Source organism: Ambystoma mexicanum, chromosome 12 (assembly GCF_040938575.1).
Source record: "Ambystoma mexicanum isolate Mex_15411 chromosome 12, UKY_AmexF1_1, whole genome shotgun sequence".
In the NCBI taxonomy this organism is placed as follows: Eukaryota; Metazoa; Chordata; class Amphibia; order Caudata; family Ambystomatidae; genus Ambystoma; species Ambystoma mexicanum.
This window is the reverse complement of record NC_090936.1, coordinates 120,875,283-120,898,029: the sequence shown is the minus strand read 5'-3', so window position 1 is coordinate 120,898,029 and position 22,747 is coordinate 120,875,283. Positions and strand designations below refer to the sequence as shown.

At 45.6% G+C, this 22,747-nt stretch overlaps 1 protein-coding gene across 3 annotated transcripts in view; it reads left to right on the top strand.

The window, feature by feature from the left end:
- The first annotated feature begins 580 nt into the window (after positions 1 to 580).
- The window catches only part of SULT4A1 (sulfotransferase family 4A member 1), a 165,989-nt gene continuing 143,822 nt past the window's right edge, over positions 581 to 22,747 (top strand). For all 3 annotated transcript variants that reach the window (XR_011281746.1, XM_069628136.1, XM_069628135.1), the window contains exon 1: positions 581 to 1,094. Coding sequence is in view for 2 of the 3 variants with exons in the window: in XM_069628136.1 (XP_069484237.1) it covers positions 926 to 1,094 (169 nt within the window). In the remaining variant the exon portion in view is untranslated. The remainder of the gene's footprint in view (positions 1,095 to 22,747) is intronic.

The window sequence follows — 22,747 nt, the reverse complement described above, 5'->3', positions numbered from 1 at the left end:
TAAACCTTTCTTCAGTAGAGAGATCAAGTTTGCTGTAGTTGATTTGCAGTTTTAGTAATAAACCATGTTTGGGTTCCTCCACACAAACTCAAGGGGAGATTTCTCGAGTCCCCTGTTCGCGAAGGTGCCGCCGCTGGCCCAGAGCGTAAAATAGAAAGGGGGCCCTCACCAAATGTGTTTGCCCCAGGCCTCACCACATCTTGTGACAGCCCTTTTTGAAGGAAACTTTAGGAGGATGGAGAAACGAATTTTTAAATAAAAAAATAATGCGTCTGACTGAAGAGTGAGAGGTCCCGTATGTCTGTTCACTGGCATTCTTTTCTTGAAGATGAGCATTTTACAGGAAATTATAATGCAAGAAATTAAGTGTTTTAAACTAATTGTTCACGGTGCAGCCAATTTATATATAAAACACAATCCTTGTGAAACACAAAGGTGTTGCAGTGTGCACGTGGTAACACAAAAAAAAGTGCCCCCTAGCAAGCCAAGAGGCTGCCCTTACCACACCCTTCGGTTCCCGAACATTCAAGATGGTGTCGGAGCAGCCGGGCTGCAAGCAGGGTAAGGCGCATGCGCTGTGCTCGGAGGTGAGCTGCGCGGAGAAAGGTACTGAAGGGAGCGATGCTGCTGTGGTTGTTGCTGGGATGAGGAGGAGCCGCTGCTGATGCTGCGCCCCGCCAGCCACTGCCTCTCCATCCTTCGCATTACATCACCATCTCCGGAGCCCATTCGCTGATGGTCCCAGTCTAGCGCCGAGGATAGCGAAAGGAGCTCCGCTGGCAGCCCCCCCCCCTACCACAGCCTGGAGGAAATACTCGCGGTCCTACGAGTGGTTACCCTTGAAGTCTTGCCTGTGCTCGGTTTGGGCATCCTGGTCCTGGGCGTGGGCTGTCTCTTAGCAAACACTGGAAGCGGCGCCAGGAGGATGGCGGAGAGTGAGGCAGAGACACCCAGCACTCCCGGGGAGTTCGAGAGCAAATACTTCGAGTACAACGGGATCAGGCTGCCCCCTTTCTGCAGGGGGAAAATGCAGGAGATTGCCGATTTCACCGCCCGGGAAAACGACATCTGGATAGTCACCTATCCCAAATCTGGTAACCCGAGCTCGTGGGAGGGGGCGGGAAGGAGGGAGGGCTGTAACCTTTTCTGTACCAGGCTGCCCGGGCGCAATTGTATATCCTCTTTCGTAACTGGCAAGTGGGTCTATCTCCTGTCTAATACCTTAAGTCAGCCCTGGCTTTTCAGCCAACAGGCCTGTGCATTCTGGAACGCATAGTTTAACTTTTCCCAGAATAAGTATAGGCCTACAAGTCCCAGCATGCAAAGTAAGTTGTGTTGACCCATGTCACATCATATGGGACCACTTGCTGCCCGCGTCCAGCTGAGCCCGTGCATTTGCTTCTTGGCCCCGTTCCCTTCCTAATACGTCAGCCACCCCCACCCCCTATCGGAGATAAATGGAATTTCATGCCCGTTCGGAAAAACCCCAACATGGTCAAACTGCGCAGTTGCGAGTACTGGAATAAAACAGCCACTCGTGGGGGAATGTTTGTGGACGCTTCATGCAGGCCGCCTTCGAATAGAGGCTGTAGTTAAGCTCCCATGAACCCCTGGCGGTTGAACTCAAGGCGCTACGGAAGGCATCTTGGCTATGCCTCGGCAGTCTAGCCTGGAAATCTCTCCTGGAGCCACGGACTTCATTGATTTGATCAGAAAGCTCTTGTGTCTCCGAGAGCAGACCCAACGGCAGATCCGCTCCTCTTAAAACTTATATAAGTGTATGCTTGTTCTGATTTCAAATAGGAGTGCTTTTATTGACTCACAAATGCACTTTTGTTTACATTTTAAAGTAGGCCTTTCTAGGGATTTCCATCAGTAAATGAGCATAGCTTCCAGCCGGTTTGGTGACCGCCGGCCCTGCCAAATCGGCGCTGCAGAATCGTTCTCTTTCTTGTCAACGTGTGTACTTTCTTATGTTGTGTAAGTTTAAAATAAATACATCCATCTGGTCTCCAGGCCTGTCTTTGCTCTCTGGCTGGGACCGCTCTATTGCTTCTTGAACCCTGTCAATGGTTTTGCCCCACCAGCCATATTGGGAAGCCGTTGTGTGCCTTTGCCCACTGTTCTGCAAGCATCGATGTCCTTGTTTTTGTGCCTGCACCGCCATAAGCCTTGTTGTGTAACCCTTGATGTCGTGCCCACAGCTTCACTGTGGTATGCTCGCCTCCTATACCGTGTGCACCCCTCGGTACACTGTGCTGGGGTGTCTGGCGTGTCCCTGCTAACCCCCTTCTCGTCCAAATCCTGCAGATTGGAGTCATTTTTTTCTGCTTGCAAGCTTTCCATGCAATCTTTGCACCATGCGGGTGGCACGCCTCTGGCGGGCCACTATCCCGCGTGTATCATTGCGGAGTTGTGATCCCAGGAACTGGACAGTCTGCTCTGCACTAGTCTCCCACCAGTGAATTCCCCTGTGGGGACACATTCTTTCCCCCTCACCTGGACACATGTCTTCTGATGCACCCCTCCATTTGGAGGACATTTTGAATTAATTGGATGCAATAACCCCAAGATCCTCGACCTGAGCTGCAGGGATTCCCCCAGGCTAAGTACCCTATTCTTCACTCCTGCATCGAGTCCTATCACCTCCCTTCACGTTTTAATAAAGCCCTCCTTTCTTCATGAACTCTGCTGCAGATCCAATGTGCACAGAACCAGGCACTCCATTCCAGCTTTCCTGCAGTCACTGGCACCAAGAAGATGGCCTTGGGACGGCCCCAATTCTAAAACAACTGTATTGTGTTGCTTCTGAAAGTGAATGTTTCCAATGTGTTTAAGAAAACGCATAGCTTGTGTCTGAACCCCGGACAAAGTGGCGACTATTCCATCTTTCTAGGGGAGGATCTTTTACATAAATTGTTTGTGAAATAATGTCTAGGCATGGCCTCCATGGTATTGATCAGAGAGGACCACTTGGAGGGCCATTATGCGGACATTGATTTGGGATCTCGTAGCATTACCTTCTTGGATCCAGGATTATTTTTGGTAAAGGGTCAAAGGGACAACCCTAAAACCATTTGGCAGAGTGCCCAACAGCTGATGGATGCAGTACCACTTGTTTAACTCCAACCAATTCACCCCTTCGCCCAGGAAGCAAGTGGCTGCCGATGCTGGGCCAATAACACCACACATAATGTCGGTGGTTGCTATTACCCATGGATCAGAAGAGAGGACCATGCCCACTGTTAAAAGGCCTGCTGTTGGGTTTTTCTTCCCAACACCCCATGTCTATGCTCAGTGTCTGTTTTTTATATTCCATCTTAAGAATGCTCGAGCCAAGGTTAGCCAACCAGCGTCTCCATATGCTGTCCCTCTGCTGAATCATGTCCCCCAGATCCCTTGCGGCATCTGTCTAATCCAGTGAAAACTGAAGTCTCTATGGTCCTAATATAATGGGTGTTACAGCGCAGAGGTTTACAGGTACACATTGAGTTAATGCCCCTTGACCTCGTTATGCGCCCTTGATTTTACCATGGCCCCATAACTATAAAGGGAAGCTTCAAAAATGCTGCCAGTAATTGTACTCAATGTTTGGCACACATTTGCAGATATGATCTAGCTTTATTACCGAGTGCATCAGCAAGCTAACCATTTAGCAGACGTATAATTTCATCAGAAAAGGGCTGGGAGATTTTGTGGCCCTTGAGATGTTTTCGCCTACAATACCAATGATCCCTCGCCATTGACTGCCGGATACGCCATTTGCTGTATATGCGCTTTATAAATGCCCAATAAATAATAAAATAAATGGGGCTAGTGCGAGTTGTGGGCTAATGGGGCTTGTAGGCCAAAATATCTATAATGCCACAGGTTGCAACTCAGTACTTTAATGTTATTGTTTATTGTAGACGATATACGCAGGTTCTTAAGCTAGTCATATCAGTGTAGGGTTCTATGTCATTTCATCTACAGCTATTTTTGCGAATTTCTTTTAACGAAAATGTTTTGGCGAATAAACCCCATCAAATGTTTGTTTTTGGGGGGGAGGGTTTCTCCCAAGCCCCCACTCCTCTCGTGTTTTTTTATTTTTTTTGTAATACATTTTTTGTGAATTTTTTTTTTTTACCCTATCCCCGACCCCCAACTTTTATATGCCCTTTCCCACTCCCCTATATTTTTCAATGTTTTTTTTTTCGGTGAAAAATGTTTGGAAAAAAAAAAACAAAACCTGTCACAAAAATAGCTGTCGATGAAAGGTTTGTTGTACCCAGTATAGATATAATGGAGAAAACAGGGACTACCATGACACCTCGCCACTGACCATGCTCGCAAAGGCTGAGGGAAGGGGGTTGGGATGGGTTGGTTAGTGGGATTGAAGGGGGGAAAAGCGCAAGAGCGCTTTGATCTAAAGATGGTAGCTTATGTCTGGGAAAAACCGGTCACTGTGTGCTGGTTTGTTTTCAGTTGATCCAAGTAGCGTGTGGTTCTGTGCGTGGTTTTACATGGGTGGCTTATCTGTGTCTTGGGTGATTGTGAGAGTCCGTTTTGAAATTTTGGTACAGCCGGGGGTTTTGAGGACAAGAGTTTTTGTGGCTCCCCTCTGTCTTACAGGAATTGTTGCATGCCATGTTCTGAATAAATACTGCATGTGGCTACTGTCATATTGCAACGGCAGTCTATAACAGGGCAGATGGTAAAAATGGGCGTTTTTTAAAAAAAATACTGCATGTGTTTACTGTTGTTGTCAGACTCCTAATGGCCCCCTTACAAAAGGTAGGCTTCGGTAGCCAGTACTATCCCATTGTTTCCCATTATCCTATTACTGCTGAGTCTTGCTATCCTACGGGGGGTTCTGTTGTTATTGTGTGTTCTCAGGAAGACTTGTAGTTGGTTGCCAAAGTTCACTTTGATGGTTTAACCTGTTCTGGCCAGGTAGCTCTGTGTTAACATAATTTAAATTAGAATTCTCCTTTTCCCTGGGAACTTGTTTGTTTCTATAGTCCCAGAGGAGGGAGGAAACTACCGACTTTACATGTTGGCAGCATACCCACTGAGCACACAGGAGTCTTGCATCACAATTAAGTGCAGCCCACCATTAATGCATTGTAGTTTTCAGCCCCTTGTTTGGGCCGCCATCCCGAGCTCTAGTAGGCCTGAGCAAAGGGAGGGCCTCAACAAAGGTCCTGGGCTGTTTCTGGCTAAGAAAAACATAAGGTATAGTACTATTGGCACCCGTCGGGTTGCTAATTCAGACTCTTTCTGAGCAAAAATCATTTGCACGCATACAGCACACATCAAATTCTCTATGAAACAACCTACAATGAAGGATGCATGCATGCTGGAAAAAGAAAAGGGAGGTAGTCCCTCGAATCTTTCCATAGTCAAAAGGCAGGTGGGATGTTAAGGAAAGCACATGGGATATAGAGAATGGTGAGTGGTGTTTGCGGGTGGGAGGGCAGGAGGTATGGTAAACGGGGAGGAGGGCGTACAGGGCAGGGTGAGGTGGGAATTCAGAGTGCTGTGAGGAAGTCCTGGTGACGGCAGTACAATTGACACAAGTGATCACAGTTCAAGGGTGTTTATTGAACAATGAATTTTGTATACAGGTTGGAAAAATACCTAATCTAAATGTAAGATGGGAACAAGCGTTGACCCTCAAATGAAAAATAAGGCAGTCCTAGTGGCGTTGTGTCAAACAAAAAGGGCCTATACTAAGAAACCTATTAACAAACCTCACAATTAATACAAAAATGGGCGTGGGATTGTTCTCATGAAAAGAAAAGTGTTTGTAAATAATATGTCAGGATGCAGTAAACGGGGACTCCCTTCCGCACGTTTTCTGCACAGGGTAAGATGGGAGTCTGGAGCACAGCGCACACTCTAGCTTTCCCAGCACGCGTTAACCGTTCCAGTGGCAGTGATCAGAGCCGTGGATAGCCAAGTCTTGTTTCTCCTGAAAGTCTCTTGCCTTCGAGGGCCTGATGTATCCAATCACAAAACAAACACAAAGTTCTATTTCACAGTGGGTGACGACTTCATCCCTGGGTCCCCCTCTTCTGGGTGCCGCCCCTTTGGTCACAAATATCAATGTCTTTTCAAACAGTTCAGGTGCATATCCCCTGTTCAGGTTTAACTTTAACACCCTGTTTTTCGGGACTTTAGACTTTGACCCCTTTTTGTTAGCAACCCTCTTCTGGGTTCAGTCTCTACAATTTCACATTAACATTCACCCTCAATATTCACAGGATTCGGTTCCCTTTTACTTTCACCATGCAGGATTCACTTCCTTTACTTTCTCGGATTTGTAGATCAAAGTTTTTTGATTGTACGAGAATTTTACTAGACCTCCATTATGACCACTTTGACCTTCTGGTGGCTCTCCTACGGCCTTCTGCTTTCTGTAGTTTCATTCAAATGGGGATCTACCAGAGTGTCTCAGAGCGACACCCATGTGGTGCTGATTCCCTCTGCAGCTGGTCTCCCCTCACCACTTTTACAGTTCTTTCCCAGTTCATTAAACTAAGTTCAAACTTGCCACTTTGCGTTCCTCATTCAATACAGCCCGTCTCTTATCGGTTCTCAACTCTAGTCACAGGCTGTGACGAACCACTTGGCTTTCAGCTTTAATCAAGTCAAGGTTGGTACGAAGGTAGCAGGAGTTTCCCTCGCTCCCGCTTATCAGTGGTGAAACACGCTCCCTGTACCGTTCACATCTGCTGTAAGACACTTGTGCTATTGTCCGCGGTCTTGGGCTCTCCTCCACGAAGGTTTTGTGGGTCTGGAACGGAAAGGGCAAGGTCACTTCTCTCCTCGCCACCCTCTCGCTTCCCACCACCTTTCTGCTTCTCTTGAACTGCCAGGCCCGATTATCCATGTCGTTGTGCTATCTGCCGTGCTCATGGTGTGCTTTCTCGCTCCACCCTTTTATCCCTGTGGGCAAAGGAAAGGGCTGTCAGGTATGTGCGATTTTGGTTAATTGCCGACTTTGCCAGATCCCTGTATCGGGACATGTCGGGTAACCAACATTAACATTAGTCAGTTTTCTATCGCGGTAACAAAAACTATTTGTATTGGAAAAAGAGGGTGTTGGAGGCTTTGAGTGTTCTATGAGGTTGGATGGGGAAAAGGTGTGACGAAAAAGAAAATAGTTGGTAAACTGAGAAAGATGAGATGGGTAGGATTTGTGGGGCAAACGACCTACGTGGCAAGATGGGGGAAAAGGTGTTAAAAGAAGAGGGATACTGCGTCTCGCCCATCGGTGTCCCACCCCCACTTCCCGAGGACCCCCCGCCATCCAGGTGGTCCTCCCCCCACTGGTCCACCCCCAGGGACTGGATCCAATAGCGATGGCCGAGTACTGAATGCCAGATCCCCGTGGACTAGCTGGGGAGACACCTTCAGGTTTCTCACAGTGCAGACTGAGACAAATAAATGGTGCCACGCAGGAAAAGCGCTAGATGCCAGCATGGACCACAAGCATATAAGGCTTGTGTTCTTGACGGGCTGGTGCCTCTATCACGGGTTCTAATAGAAATTTTGCAAGCCAGGTGAAAGGCATTGCGAGTGGGGAATGATGCTGGTGGATGGCACTCTTTGGCAAAACAGTCAACTTGTGTTGGTTATGAGAACAAAATGCCACATTTCCCCCTTTCTCCACCGTGGTTCCCAGTAGCTCATATATACAGGATATTTCATGCCCACCCTCCGAGATGTCATACATCATCTCGATGGTAGCATCAGGTTGTTCCGCTAGCACTACCGCAGGCCACCTTTCTCGCACCTGTCTGATGATTCTGGAATAGGCTATATGTTGGCACTTTTGCACTCCAGTGTCCACTGTTAGCCTCTGAAAATCCAGTGCCACCCCCTCCTGCCATATGTCCCCCAAGAGTGGCCAGGCCCACTGGTTCCCAGTATTTACGGACACCTTTTATCATTTGGGAATCCTCCCCTCATAGCACCACTAGCAGTACCTCGGTCCGCCATGCTCTATGCCACACCTCCCAGCCAAGCACCAGCAGCCTCGCCATTCCCAGTGTCTTCTCCTTAGGCAACCACACGGTCTCTCTAAGGAAGTAGGGACAGGATCCTTACATAACAGCCTAGCTTCAGCCGTTTCCTCCTCAGACAACCATCCGGCCACATATTGCAGCTGTCCCGCCAAGTAATACAACTCGAATTCGGTAGGTTTATACCACCCTTGTCACATGAGTTTTGTAGTTTCCAGAGGGCCACTCTATTCCTGGAGTTATGCCATATAAACCCCCTGCACAAGCTGTGGAGTCTGGCGAAGAAGCGCTTGGGGATCACATATGGGATGTTTACAAAGAAGTGTAACAGTCTGGGTAGGACTACCATTTTAATCAGGGCCGATCACCCCATCATGGCCAGGGGTAGTCTGGACCAAAATCTCATGCTATTTTTAATACCTTCAACTGCCTTTTCCGTATTGTGTTTGTGGTGTTCTCTTGTCGTGTGGTAAATGTCAATACGCAGGAATCAGAACGTCTCGACACACCAGGGTATTGGCAATACCGGTAGGCTTCTCGGTAGGACACTTCTATATCTCCCCAGGGGGAACAAACTGGATTTCTTGGGTTTCACTGCTATGCCTGAGAGGGTAGCGTATCATGACATCACCTCCAGGACATATTGTAGGTTCTCCTCTGGGAAGTATAGATCTAAAAGTATGTCATCGGCATACAAGGATATAAGATGGGAACCTCCCGCCGTGTGGATCCCTATCTCCCAATATTGTTGTCTGAGGCATACTGCCAGTGGCTCCAGCGCTAGGAAATCTAGCATAGGCGACCAAGGGCAGCCTTGTCTAGTGCCCCTGCTAAGTTGCTATTTATCCGAGATAATAGCACCCGTTTTGACCCTTGCAATTGGGGAACTATATAGCATTTTAACCCACCTTAGGTACCCCGGCCCCATTCCATATTCTGAGTCGCTAGCAGCCAGGGCCATCTCACTGAGTCGAAGGCCTTAACTGCATCAAGCGAAACGATTGCCAGTTTGCCAGGATCCTCCTCTGTTTGGTAAATAATATGGTGGAGTCTCCTATGGTTGTCAGTTATATTCCTACCAGGGACGTAGCCTGTTTGGTCGGGGTGTATCAGTCTTCCGATGATTCGCTTAAGCCTGTTTGCCAGCACAGCCGTGAGGATTTTGCTGTCCTAGTTAAGCATCAATAGGGGTCTATAAGACTCACAATCTGTGCTTGGCTTACCTGGTTTTAAGAGCTGGATGATCACCGCCTCCCGTAGGGACTCCGGCAACCTACCACGCTCAAACGCCTCATTAAGCATGGCCAGCAGCGGGGGGAGCAGCTCTTGTTTATATGTTTTATAGAATTCGCTGGGGAGCCCGTCCGACCCCAGAGCTTTGCATGTGGGCAGGTTCTGGATCACCATCTCTAGTTCGTCTAAGGTGATTGGAGCATCCAGGTCTGCCCATTATGTGTCCTGGATCTCTTGGGCCTTATCTTTTCCTATGTCCTCATAAAGGCGCTTATAATATCTAAGGAACTCTTCATTTACTCCCTCTTGGGTATCCCAAATGTGGCCTTCGTCTCCCCCAATTTCCCTGATCGCTAGTTGTGATGTTTCACATTTATATAACCAGGCCAGCAATCTGCCCGGTTTGTCTCCCCCCCGCATGCTGCCTTTCGACATATTTCTTGTAGCTCAATTTACATAATCTATCCCATTGCTCACTGCTGGCTTGTTGTAATAGCCTCACCCTTACCCCATCCTCCCGAGTGGTGCCTCCCTTACGCATTATGTCTTCCAGCTCCCTATCCATTTTCTGTAACTCACGTTCTATGCCCCCTTGGAGCCCTTTTGATTTTGATATAGCTACGCCCCGCACTACAACTTTGAATGCCTCCCACACAGTTCCCTCAGATTGGACGCTACCGTATTAATATCGAAGTACTCGGTGATCGCCTCCCTTAGGTCCTCCCAGAATCCCGAATCCTGCAGGGCCTCAGCTCTGAGCTTCCACGTTGGGATTCGCGCTCTAGGGGATTGGTGTCGCCACTCCAGGATTAAGGGGGAGTGGTCCGAAAGCACTCTGGCCTTATATTCCACGCTCATCATTTCTCCCATTAACCCAGCCGTAGCAAACACATAATCCAGCCTTGTGTGCAGATCATGAGGTGCCGCGTAGTGTGAGTACTGCCTGTCAGCTGGATGCAGCTGCCTCCAGACGTCTTCAACAGGCCCATCTTAAGGAACCTTGGGGCCCGGGGCACAGACTCCTTTGGGGCCCCCCTCTAAACCAAAGAAATTACGGCATTAAAAAATCCCTGGTCACCGCCCCCACAAATCCCTGTAACCAGTACCTAACAAACTGAGCTATCTTCTGAGCAATCATGGCACTCAAATTTATCAATATGAATTTCAACTTTCAGTATGGCACATGATCTATATATAACCCACAGAATGGTGAGAATACTACAGCAGTTTTGCTATCATGACTGGAAAAACTGAGTACAAAAGCTTTATAGGATTAATTGATCCGAGCAAAATGACCGGTCAGTAACAGCCTGGCTGCAGGTTTGGCACCTCGGCAGCACACCATAAAACATGGCATGTGTTATTTTAAGTTTGGTAAACAAATGGGCACTGACTGATTTCAATCAGGCAGCCATTTGGGTGCCCCCTCAAGGGTGGGGGCCCGGGGCACATGACCCTTTTGCCCTCCCATAAAGACGTCTCTGGTCTTCAAGTCCAAAATCTCTCAACAGGGCCTGTAACGCCTTTGCGGCCGGGGTGGGTTTGCATAATTTACCATCTGATCTATCCAATTTAGGGTTCAGTGTACAGTTGAAGTCCCCTCCCCACAGGATCGTGCTAACCAGCAGGGGGCTAATTTTCCCATATTGAGTCCTAAAATAGGCCGCCGTATCTTGGTTAGGGGCGTATAAGTTTATAATGCTCACCTCTGTTTTCCAGCATCCATCGCACTACTATCATCCTACCTTCCGGGTCCCCCGTGGATTGAATCGGTTGAAATGGTACATGCGGTGCCACCCATATGAGCACCCCTTGCGTAAGCGGAGTATGTGGCTCCAGTAACGCTCCCCCTCCACTTTCTCCTGACCACCTCCAGTTTCTCCCTAGTAAAATGGTTTTTCTGTAGCAATGCTATATCGATCCTCATCCTTCTCAGGTACATCATCACTTTGTTACGCTTCAGGTAGCTATTGAGGCCCCTTACATTCCAAGTGACCACTCTAAGTCTACCCGACGCCATTTATGGAGTATCCCGCCTCCCCTCCTGTCCGAAGTGACACATAATTTGGCTCGTTCCCTTCCCATTTCCAACAAATGCCCCACCCCAACACGTGCCCAGCTCCATCCCTGGATCTCAGGCTCCCCCGCTTTTGGTCCTGCCTCGGAACACTGGGGCCAGGAACCCGTCAGGGTGTCACCGGACTACCAGTTGACTAACTAGACTTCTTGTTATGGGGGTATGAGGGCAGGCTATGTAAGGCTCTCGCACTGATATCAAAGTTTCTCGGTGCCAACGGATCTTACATACCTATGGCCCAAGCAACAACCGCCCGTAGACCATGTCTCAGGCTATATTCCAGTCCCATTGTCCTTGGCTGTGACACCCTGGGTTCCCCAGACTTCTGCTACTTATCTTTTCCTTCTCCTGTCTGGATATCCGGTTCTTGGGGGCAGCTCTGCGTGTCCAGCCATCCCATCGCATGCTCCTTGGAACACCTTCAATTTTGCCGGGTAGATCAGCATGTACTTGTGACCTGATTCACGCAATCTTCTCTTCAGTCCCAAAGTTCATGAGTCTGCGCTGCACCTGCAAGGTGTAATCTGGGTATGTGATGATGTGTGCCGACCCCCTTTGTATTGTTCCACCCTTCCGAAAATGTTCGAGAATCTTTTCACGATCCCGGTAGTTCAGGATCTTGGCGATCACCGGCCTAGGTGGGGTCCCTGGCGGCAGCCTCCTCATCAGGGCCCTGTGCGCCCTCTCAACAGCAAACCCCTGGGTCAACACACCACCGGTTATCGGTTATCTCCTGCAGCAGCATGGATTCAATGTATTCCGTGGGGTTCGGTCCTTCATCTCCCTCCGGCAGACCAACGATGCAGATATTATTCCTTCGGGTGCGTCCTTCTGCCTCCTCCGCCCTACTTTCCAGGTTCCCCACGCGTTGTACTAGGGCGTGAAGTTCCGATTTATGGGTTGCGCAGTCCGCTGTGTTCCAGGTTCCCCGTGCGTTCCACCAATGATCCGACATCTTGTCAGAGAAGATTCACCTCCTCTTGCACCGCTCCAACTTTGAGCTCCAGTGCCGCTTTCAATTCGGTCATGGCCAGACCCAGTTTGGTCTCCCAGGCCACTTTCACATCAGCAATCGCTGCAAGAATCTCCTGGTTCGTGCCCATGGTGGCTGTGCCCCCGACGGGTTTTTGTCTTTGCTCCTGGCTCCTTCAGCACCCAGTGATGATCTAGCATATTCGTCGAGCATGGGTTTCCTGCCCTTTGTTCTTAAGGGTTTATTGGTCATCCTGTTGCAACAAAGGAGTGCGGGTGAGCCCCACAACTTGCAGTCCCCGGGCTTAGTAAAGTTTTAGGATGTTATTAATGTTAGGGCCGTCTCCAGGCTGTATAGTGCCACCCGCTGCCTCATTCCGCACCATTACGCTCCGTGGGCCCCGGCGCCTTCGTCACGACCCAGCAGTATCTCATTCCATCCTCAAAGGTCCTCCATCGCTGGCACACACGCCGGGCTCGGTCTAAGCTGCGCCTCTCCTGCCTCCTCTCCCTGCGACGCAGCGGTCAGTTTATATGGCCCTTTGTTCACCGTGCGCCATTTTGTTCAGCCCTGAGACTCGGTCTCCCCAAATCTTCCAGCATCCGTCCCACGCCCGTCAGGCCGCAGATCGGGCCCTCATTGCGCTCCATTCGTGCCCCCGACGTTCATGCATCCATAGGTGTGCAGCGGGCTCATGTGGCGAAAGTGAAGCACGTTCATATCCAAGGATCAATTTCAGATCTGCGGGAGCCGTCCAGAAACACGTCCACTCATGCGGCCATGTAGCCACGCCCCGCTTATACAAAGATTGAACAAATACACTGTAATGACTGTTGAAGGGGAGAGAAAGTCAGTCTGGAAGCAGAGGCAGATTATCCTTGTGGAAGTAAGGCAGACTGAAGAGACTAAGAGGCTGCCTTTTTTTCTTGGAAGTTAGGAAGAATGCCTTGCCTACCTCTATAGTTCGAAGTGTCTTGTCTTTAAAATGCCTATTCATCCAGAAGAATAAAGTTGAAGCAGAAATACCAGAATTGTGGTTGTGTATAATACTGTCAATGGATGTCACATTGAAATTGGTAGCATTAGTAGCATACTGTGGAGCCAAGGAGTCCGTTTGCACAGTGACAGTAGTAGAATGGTGGTTGTCGAGAGGAAAGCAACGACCCAAGGAGGGCCCTGACCATTATACCAAATGTACTGCACAGGTTTCGAACACTTAGAATTGTAGAATAATTTATGAATCTATTCTTTGAACTGTGGTCAAACAATCCTGGAAGAGAGACCTCCAGTAATTACCATTGGTGCTATTTTCTTGGCTGGAATTTGAAGGGGAACATTTCAACAGAAAGTTGAAGAACTGTTACAAGTGGATTATTGTTTGAACTTTTGTTACATTTGAAAGTTACAAGAACTGGTTCAAGACTTTACTTTTCTTTTTGAACATTTGGGGAAATTGGCTAAACAATCCTGGGGAGGGTCATCCAATGGTTGTTCATTCATTTTATGTTTATGGTTTACTTTGAATGTTTTGTTGTTTAGTGTGAGAGCCAGTTTTGTTTGTTAGGAGTGATCCCCTTAGCTCTTAGACTAGGTAGGGAATTCCCTGCTAGAGTAGGGTTAGCAAGGACTTATTTGCACATTTTATCTTTAATAAAATGTTTAATTCTGAGAAACAAAAGCAGTTGTCTCCCTCGCATTACTGACCCCTCACACTGCCCCAAAAGCTGGTCTCTGCTAACCGTCTCGGCAACCTGACCTGGGCACCAACAGCAACATCCCTCTGGGTAACACTTGCGGGGACCATCTTGCAGTAGTACCGCTGTGTCTGCTCAACCTTGGTGTTGATGGTATCCCTGAGCTAGTCAATTGAGTCCATTACATCCCTCTCCAGGTTTCTGCTTCTCATGTCTACTTGCCTATCTGCGCATTTCAGATGACTGTACGTGACTTTAGCATCAAGTGTCTCCTCCCACAGCCCCCACAACAAGCTTCACTCACTTTCACCCTGGTGTCTATGTGTAAACAGAGTGACTGGCTTCTGCCCTCATTTCATTTGCCATCTCACTGTTTGCTTGAGGACAGTCTCTATGTTCTGGATCAGACCCTCCTCCTCACTGCTTCCTAAGGGCTCTCTTTAAGATATTTGCTGTCCATCCTTTCCCTGGATCTCTATTAGATGCATTCTATCAGCCTTGCCTTGTAATCCATTTTGGAAATGTTTCAGGTCTTGTAATGAGGTAAATGAATATGCAAGTAGCAGCTACTAACCCTATTCAATTACCAATTCCTGCCCCAACTCACCATTTCCGTACAGGTGAGAAACGAAACCAGCTGAGCCTGTCCTACTGCCCAATGACAAGAGAAAAAGTAACAGAAGCTCAATTACCCCTCTTTTTGTCCGCTTTGCAGGACGATCAGGTACAAAGGGGATTTTTTGATAGATATATTTCTTACCTATCTAGAAGTCGCATACAAACATATCTTTATCCAGAGAGCGATCACAAAGAAAGATACAAAATATTTTAATAGATTAATTGATGCACTTTTAAGAAAAAGTCGGTGCTTTCCACAAGGCACCTCCAAATTTAGGGACAAATTAGAACACATAAAATTAAAAAGTCCGCAAAAAACATATTCTATTTATGGTGTCTAGGGTTAGTAAAGTGATACTTTCAATATGACACTTTTACAAATCAATTATTAGATTTCTTGTTCTGTTTCGGGAAAACAAGACATTAAATGCACAGCATGGGAGTTTTAACGCTGCAAAAAAAACACATTTGTTTTTGTGTTGGAATGTCTACATATGTTTCGGCACACAATTTGCATCAACACCATCCCTGGTGTTCTGCTGTTCTAGTGGTGGCCCTCTTCAGGACAGAATATTGATTTGAAATGACATAAATTCGAAAACCCCAGGTGTTCACTCTATTTTCCAAAGCTGTAAAGAAATGGAAAATATAGAATTTGTATTAATGTTATGACACAGCTTAAAAACTCTTCTGGTACAAGTTCGTGCGACATGGATATTCTCTTCTCCACATTCCCATTTGACACTGACCTTTGTATGCTTCAGTGGTCGGACGCAAGTTTTTTAATTTTTATTATAGACACTTGATGGTATTACTCCTTATTTTCTGTGTGTCGCCAAAAAATGAGATACTTCCATATTGTTTAGGCTTCAAAGCATCTATAGTTTGCTTCTTTTTTGGTTTTTTCGTCGGAATGCTTCTGACTCTGGACCTAAAATAGATTTTATATATTGGATTTATCCAAAACATTTTCATCGTGTTTCTTTTTCAGTGGATACAATTCACTGCATCATTTACTGACCTGGTACTTTTCTTTCCAAGTCGTGTGGTTCCGTTTTTTCACTCGATTCTACATCGACTGCACGTTAGCCCTGCGGGCGTTTTTTCAAAGGGTTTCGTGTATTTCTTTTATTGAATTGACCTATCAAACAGATGCCGAGATTATTGGAAGCAGACTCCCCGTGTGAACACAAATATATATACACATTTTTAGGTTACTCGCGGATTTCTACGGTTATTTTTTAAAATTTGTATATAGTAGGGGGGGGAAAGGAGGAGGAAGCGGACCTCAGCCATACGATTCATTTACCTGTTGGAAAAATCACTGGGTCAATCTTCTTTATTCGTCGTGCAGCTCCTCTTGGTTTCAGCGCGGGGAAACCAACTTGTTTAAATTCGATGTCGCGGGGGAGGAAAAAGTATTACTTCCGTATGCGCGTGTCATGTGACTATCCCGTACGGATGCAAAAAGGCTGCTTCTCTTTTATTGGCAATGCGGGCGGCCATTTTAGCGTGTCTACCCAAGCTCTTTTTCTTGCAGTGTATTGTCAGCAAAGCAGTTATATCTAGGTTGTTTAGGTGCATTGTGCCAAGTATAGGCAAAGAAATGCTCAATTTGAAGCAGAACAAAGCACCACTCTCTTATATAAGGCCGAATGTGGCCAGCTTCATATATTTTCAGCATCTCATTTGAAATATTAAGATGTAATCGAGCTATTCTTAATCCATGTGTGCAGAAAAGGAGAAGACTCGATATTGATGAAAAATGGACACCAAATAAGACGGGGTAGTTTGTCTCAGAAGAAAATACCCCACTCGACCGATGTGTTTAAGCCATTTTTTACAGTGTCCAGATCAAAAATCCACTTTTGTTCACACTTACGCAACGCCAGATCGCGGTCTCCTCCTCTTTTTGAAATCTGTACTGTTTGGATGACGAACCAGAAGATTTCACAAGGTTTATGTTTCAAAAGAATGTAATGGGCAACTAGAGGTTTATTAGGTATTTGGTTTCTTATATTGGTCCGATGTTCTCCTATTCGTGTTTTGATGTGTCTTTTCGTTTTCCCAATATACAGAAGTTGGCATGGGCATTTGATCGCATATACTACCCATTGGGAGCTACAGTTAGTGAAAAATTTGAAATGCCAGAGTTTTTCTTTCAAGATGACACTCTTCATATTTTTCGTAAGTGAGCAGACCGAGCACATGCCACATTTAAAGTGTCCTGTTACCGGTGGCATGTCCCAAAGTGTTCTTTGTGTTTCTGCTTGTTTAATTCGAGGATATGTGTGGACCAAATTGTCCTTCAAGTTTTTTTGTCTTTTGAATGCAAATCTCGGAGGCGCCGGATTGAAATCTTCAGTTTTTATAATATGCCAGTTCTTTAGAACTAATTTACGTAGTTTATGGCTGATTGGACTAAAAGTTGTAATACATGTCATTTTTTCCACGGTTGTTTTATTTGGCGGGTTTAGGCATGTTTCTCGATTTTTTATTTTTCGCATTTTTGTATGCCACATTCACAAGTTTCTTTGGATATCCTCTTTGTTCAAGACGTTTTTTTAGTTGTTTACCGTGGACCTTATAATCATCTATATTTGTACAATTGCGGCGTACTCTTAGAAATTGGCCTATCGGTAGGTTGGTCTTTAAGCTGGCTGGATGAAAACTCTTGTACTCGAGGAGTGTATTTTTGTCCGTTTTTTTTCTGTGTAAATTTGTGGTTAGAGGACCATTTGTCTCTATTTTAATTTCAAGATCTAAAAAAGGAATGCTTTTTGTGTTATGGCACATGGTAAACTTGATGTTAGTATTGCATTTATTTAGCCATTCTTGAAAGTCCAGTAGAAGTGGAATCGGACCTCTCCATATTAGGAAGCAGTCATCTATGTACCTGTACCATGCGATGATGTTTGTTTTGAAAGGATTGTCGGCGTGGTAGATAGACTTAGTCTCTACCGAATCCATATATAAATTGGCAATATCTGGGGCAAAAGTTGCACCCATACTAGTCCCATGTCTTTGATTGTAGAAGCAGTCTCCACAGATGAAATAGTTTTCCATTAGTGCCAATCTTGCACACTCCAGGATGAAGGCAGTAGGAACAGTCTTTTCATTCATGTTACGTTGATTTAGATATTGTTCCAAAACTTGCAGACATTCGAGCTGTGGAATGCTAGTATACAGGGCAACAACATCTAATGTTGCTAAAATGTCTCCTGGTTTTGTGGTTGTACTTTCTACGATCTTGATCATGCTCGTCGTGTCTTTAACATAAGATTTCATACGTGATACAAAAGGTCTGAGAAACCAGTCAACATAGACCGACAAAGGTTCAAGGATGGAGTCTATGGCCGAGACAATCGGTCTTCCTGGAGGGATTGTGCTGTTTTTATGTATTTTAGGGAGTAAGTAGAAAGCTGGAATAGTTGGATTACTATTAATCAGGAAACGCTTCTCGTCATAGTCTATCCACCCCTCGGTTTCTGCATGTAACATCAGACTTGATATTTCTTCTTTTAGACGCGGTGTCGGATCTCCTTGTAGTAGTTTGTAAAATCCCCTTTGTACCTGATCGTCCTGCAAAGCGGACAAAAAGAGGGGTAATTGAGCTTCTGTTACTTTTTCTCTTGAGATTTCAGTCCCGTTGTGAGCTCAATCCCCCTATAACAAAAAATAGGGACTTACCCTTTTTCTCTGTATACACCTACTGCCCAATGAGGCTATAGGTGAGAGACCTTCTCTAACATGGTCCCCTAACACGTGATCAGACATGAAGAACACTGGCTATTCATTATGAGCCAAGTGCCGATAAGACACACACAGCACACGCAGACACAAGATGATACACAAGGCCAAATATAAAAGAACAAATACCAAAGAACAGATGGGACACATGCCCTGGGAATGTTGGGGAGTACTTTTAATTGGAATTGGTACAGACTATTTTATTTATTTGCCATTTGTAGAGCGCACAAGGCCCAAAAGCATCCAAGCACTGGTTACAGTGGTTACAGATAGCGACACTTAAGCAGTACATGCGTGCATTGGAACGGAACCTGGTTACAATTCAGTGGTCATGTCCTCAGTCACACAAGCTGAATGAGGAAGATTAAAAGTCGTGCGAAAAGAGCCAGGTTTTGAGAACTTTGTGGGATGTCCAGAGCGAGCGTTCAGCTCCTAGAGAGAGAGAGAGGTAGTGCGTTCCACTGCTTCGCCGTGCCTACTGGGAAGCTTCAGCCCCCTGCTCTTTGTGGTCTGAATATTGGAGTCGAGAGGAGGTGTGCATTAGTGGACCGTGCACACAGAAGAATCCGCACACAAGCGTAGGTTACTCATTTCCAATTATTGCCTACATATCTTTTTACCTATCAGATTGATTTTGGGACTTGGACATACCTTTATTGCTTCTTATAAGTCCTACGTTAATTCATGAGTGACTGAATGACGCTGTGCTTATTGGAAAATCCGCCATTTTCAAGTATTCAAAGTATACCTATGACTAAAAAGACATTGGACGTATTCTATTAGTCAAATGTGATATGTATATATATTACTTAATCCTTATTCTGCAGGAAGGAGGGCTGTTGATGTTGAAGTCTTCCGTATTTATCATTTTCCAATTAGTGAGTATCGTTTTTCTGAGATTGTTTTTCTTAGATCATTACTAATTGGAGTAAAAGAAGAGATACTCGTGATTTTCTCCAGCACGGTTTTAGTTTGTTTGGATAGACATTCAGCTCTTAGCTGCCCTTTTGTATGATCGCCTGACAATATGAGACGGATATCCTCTTGCATTCAGATTTTGGAAATGAGCAACCTACTCTTGTGTGTAGATTCTTCTGTGTGCCCACCCTTTCCTCCCTTCCTTTTGTATTTGCTTTCCCGGTCGCATTGCCTTGTTGTTTTCCCACGTTTCTGGCACTTGTAACTAATCCATATAGTACATGCATGAGAAGCATGAAATATATGATGGAGGTAAAAATATGAGAAATCATGATATGTATGACATAGAGTTGAATTAATTTCAAACAAACAACTGATACTACAGTATAAGCTAGATACTACAGTTCTATTCAATAAAATGTCTGATGCGCACCGAAATAGAGTATGAGGTTGACAATATGGCCTCCTCCACTGCCTGGAAAAGGTGCTTAGAATAAGTATGGGTTCTGGTTGTCAAATTTTGATGTGTGTCTCTGTTCTTATAGATATTGTGAGACATCTCTGCAATAGCACTTGTGAAATTCTGCACCCCCCTGCCCCCGAGATGAGGGTTTGATGTGTCTTGAGGAAAGCCTTACACATACGACTAATCAGTACAAGAACAAGTGACAGTCTATGTGCCTGTGTAATATTAAGGCTGGAAACCATCTACTCCTGTCGACACAATTTAGATGGGGATTTTATATAAAAGCAAACCTGCATGGGCTATTCTAAAGTCACCCACGTGTTACTAACATCACTTAATATACAATGTACTCTATGAACGAACACAAGGACAAAGATTGTTGAATAAGTGTCTCTATAATAACCTGTTTTATGTTGCTTTGATTTGCAAACGTGACCTCTTAGTCTTTTTTATCTATCATAGAATAATAAATAAATTATATATTTTTTATATAAACCTGAGCCCATCTTTTTATATTTGCTAAAAAAGATGTTCCCACAAATGGATGTAGAGTGAGACCTAGTATCGTCACCTCTGGTGTAGACATCGAAAGTAGCTTGTTGGGATCCCCTTGTGTTTCCTGTATTCAGCCCCCCGCCTGCCTGAGGACCAGTGCTATATCAGTGTGCTCACTGATTTTTCTTTTTTTTTTTTTCCACATTTTTCGGTAGCAGTAATAATCTTTTTAGGAATATATTCTTGATGGGAGATAAACTTTTTATGGGCATATGGGCGCGTAGCCCCAAACCTCAGCACCGAATAATGCTGCTGGGACAGCTTGTTTGTCAAACAATTCCACAGCGAGAGAGATTGCCCCGCTACCAGGGCTACGGAAAAACAGCAAAATACCCCCACTGTATTTAGAAAGACTGATCTAAACTTTTGTCAATTGGTCAACCCAATCTCCTACTTCATTGTAACTAAACCCCAAATAATCGAAATGCCCCACTTGCTCCACTACACTGCCCTCTATCGTAACCCTCAATTTATGGAACTTGGAGAAAGGCGTCTTAAAAACCATAACCTTAGTTTTGCTAACATTTACTCCCAACCCGAGGGCCTTGCATTTCTCAAGGAATATATCAAGCGCTACTAAAAGGCCTTTCGGGGTTGTTGCAAAGATTGCCGCATCATCAGCGAAAAAGAGAGCTGGTCACCTCTTGGATGCAATCCTAGGCGCATCCAGGGCACCTAACTCCAATGCATCCAGTATTTCCTGGCTATAAAGCAAAAATTGAAGAGGAGCCAAGAGGCATCCTTGCCGAACTCGGCCCCCCCCTGTTGACTTTAAATGGTTTGGTTTGTTCTCCGCCTGTCTCATAACAAACTGATGCTGAGGTGTTGGCATGGAGCAATTGAATTGCTTCTATTAGGGGCTGAGGAACCTTTCTCTCTTCTAAGACCTGCCACAACATTTTTCTGGGGACAGAATCGAATGCTGTTTTGAAATCCACAAAGATGACGTATAGCATAATTTAAAGAAGTTTGGTGTATTTTTCAATGATTGGGAACAAAAGGAAGCAGTGCAACAGTTCCTCTACCCACGCTGAACCCTGCCTGTGCAATACTAATAATGCTTGAATCATCCACCCACTCAGTTTAGTTTGCAAAATGTTCCCAAATATTTGCGCTACACAGCCGAATAAGGATATGAGACAGCAATTCTCTGGCCGCTCTTTGCCCCCCTTTTTATATATAGGTACAATAGTGGCCTCTCTCCATGTGCTAAGGAGTACTTTAGAACAGATGGCTGCATTGAAAACCCTAGACAATAATGGAATCCAAAATGGTGGATCATTGCAATAAAAGTCTGTCTTAAAGTTCTGTCTGGTCATCGTTCAAGCACAATGAGTGCCGGGCCATCCAGGCCTGAATAGTTGGTAGATTATACCTAATGTATTGGAGTCTGTGTTGTAGGAGCCTGATATGGGTAGGGGGGGTTTGGTATTGTCTGCATAGTTTGTGTAGGAGATACCCAATGAATCTAGGAGGTTGAATATTGTTTTGGTGAATATATTGTATATCGTTGGAGAGACACAAGAGCCTTGGGGAACTCGGCAAGTGATAGGGCTGGGAGGGCAGAGGCGGATGAGGAGAACACTCTCATCATTCTGTTTGATAGAAAGGATGAGGTTTGTTGGATAAGTGGCCTGCTGATGAAATATGTTGGCAGAGGATTTTATGAATAACCAAGTCAAAGGCTGCTGACATGTCCAATAAGAGGAGAAGGCCAAGTTTGCCTTTGTCTTTAAACTCATCTATTTGGATTTGTAGATTTGAGGACCGATTCAGTGCCGTGGCCAGGCCGCAACTTAGATTGGTGCAGCCCAGGGACGTTGTGAGATTCCAATTGCTTTTGGATTTGTATATAGGCTGCTCTGTTCAGGATTTTGAGTAGAAAAGGCAGTCTTGATTGGACAGTAGTTGGTGGGTGTGTCAGGGGTAGGCTTCTTAAGGAGCGGTAGTACCCAGGCATCTTTTAGATTTGCAGGCAGTGTTTGAGGTGAACAATGCATTTATGAGGGCGGTGATGAATGGTGCCATTTCTTGTGCGCAGTCTTTGATGATTTGGGGTGGGCAAATGTCACCTTGCCATCTGGATGGTTTTAGGCCTTGAATGAGTTTGATTATGTCCGGTGAAGTGAATAGGTTAAACTCAAATTTCTGGATGTATGGGGAGATTGGCTGAGGTTTAGATTCACACCTGATTGGTGATACTTCAAAGGAGATACGTTTGTTTTTCTTAGCTAAGATTTTTTGTTGGAGTCCAGTGGTTTTGTATAGCAAGGCATTTTGTTTCTTAGCACACCAAGAAATATCTTTGGAGCAGTTTGTTGGCTGCGGGATTGGATATTCAAGTTCTCTTAGTATGGCAAAGAGCTCTCGGGTACCATGGACTTCTCTCTCCCCCTACCGTATGTGTCGCTCGTACTTTGATTTCTCGTCAAAGTATCCAAGGTTGGAGAGAAT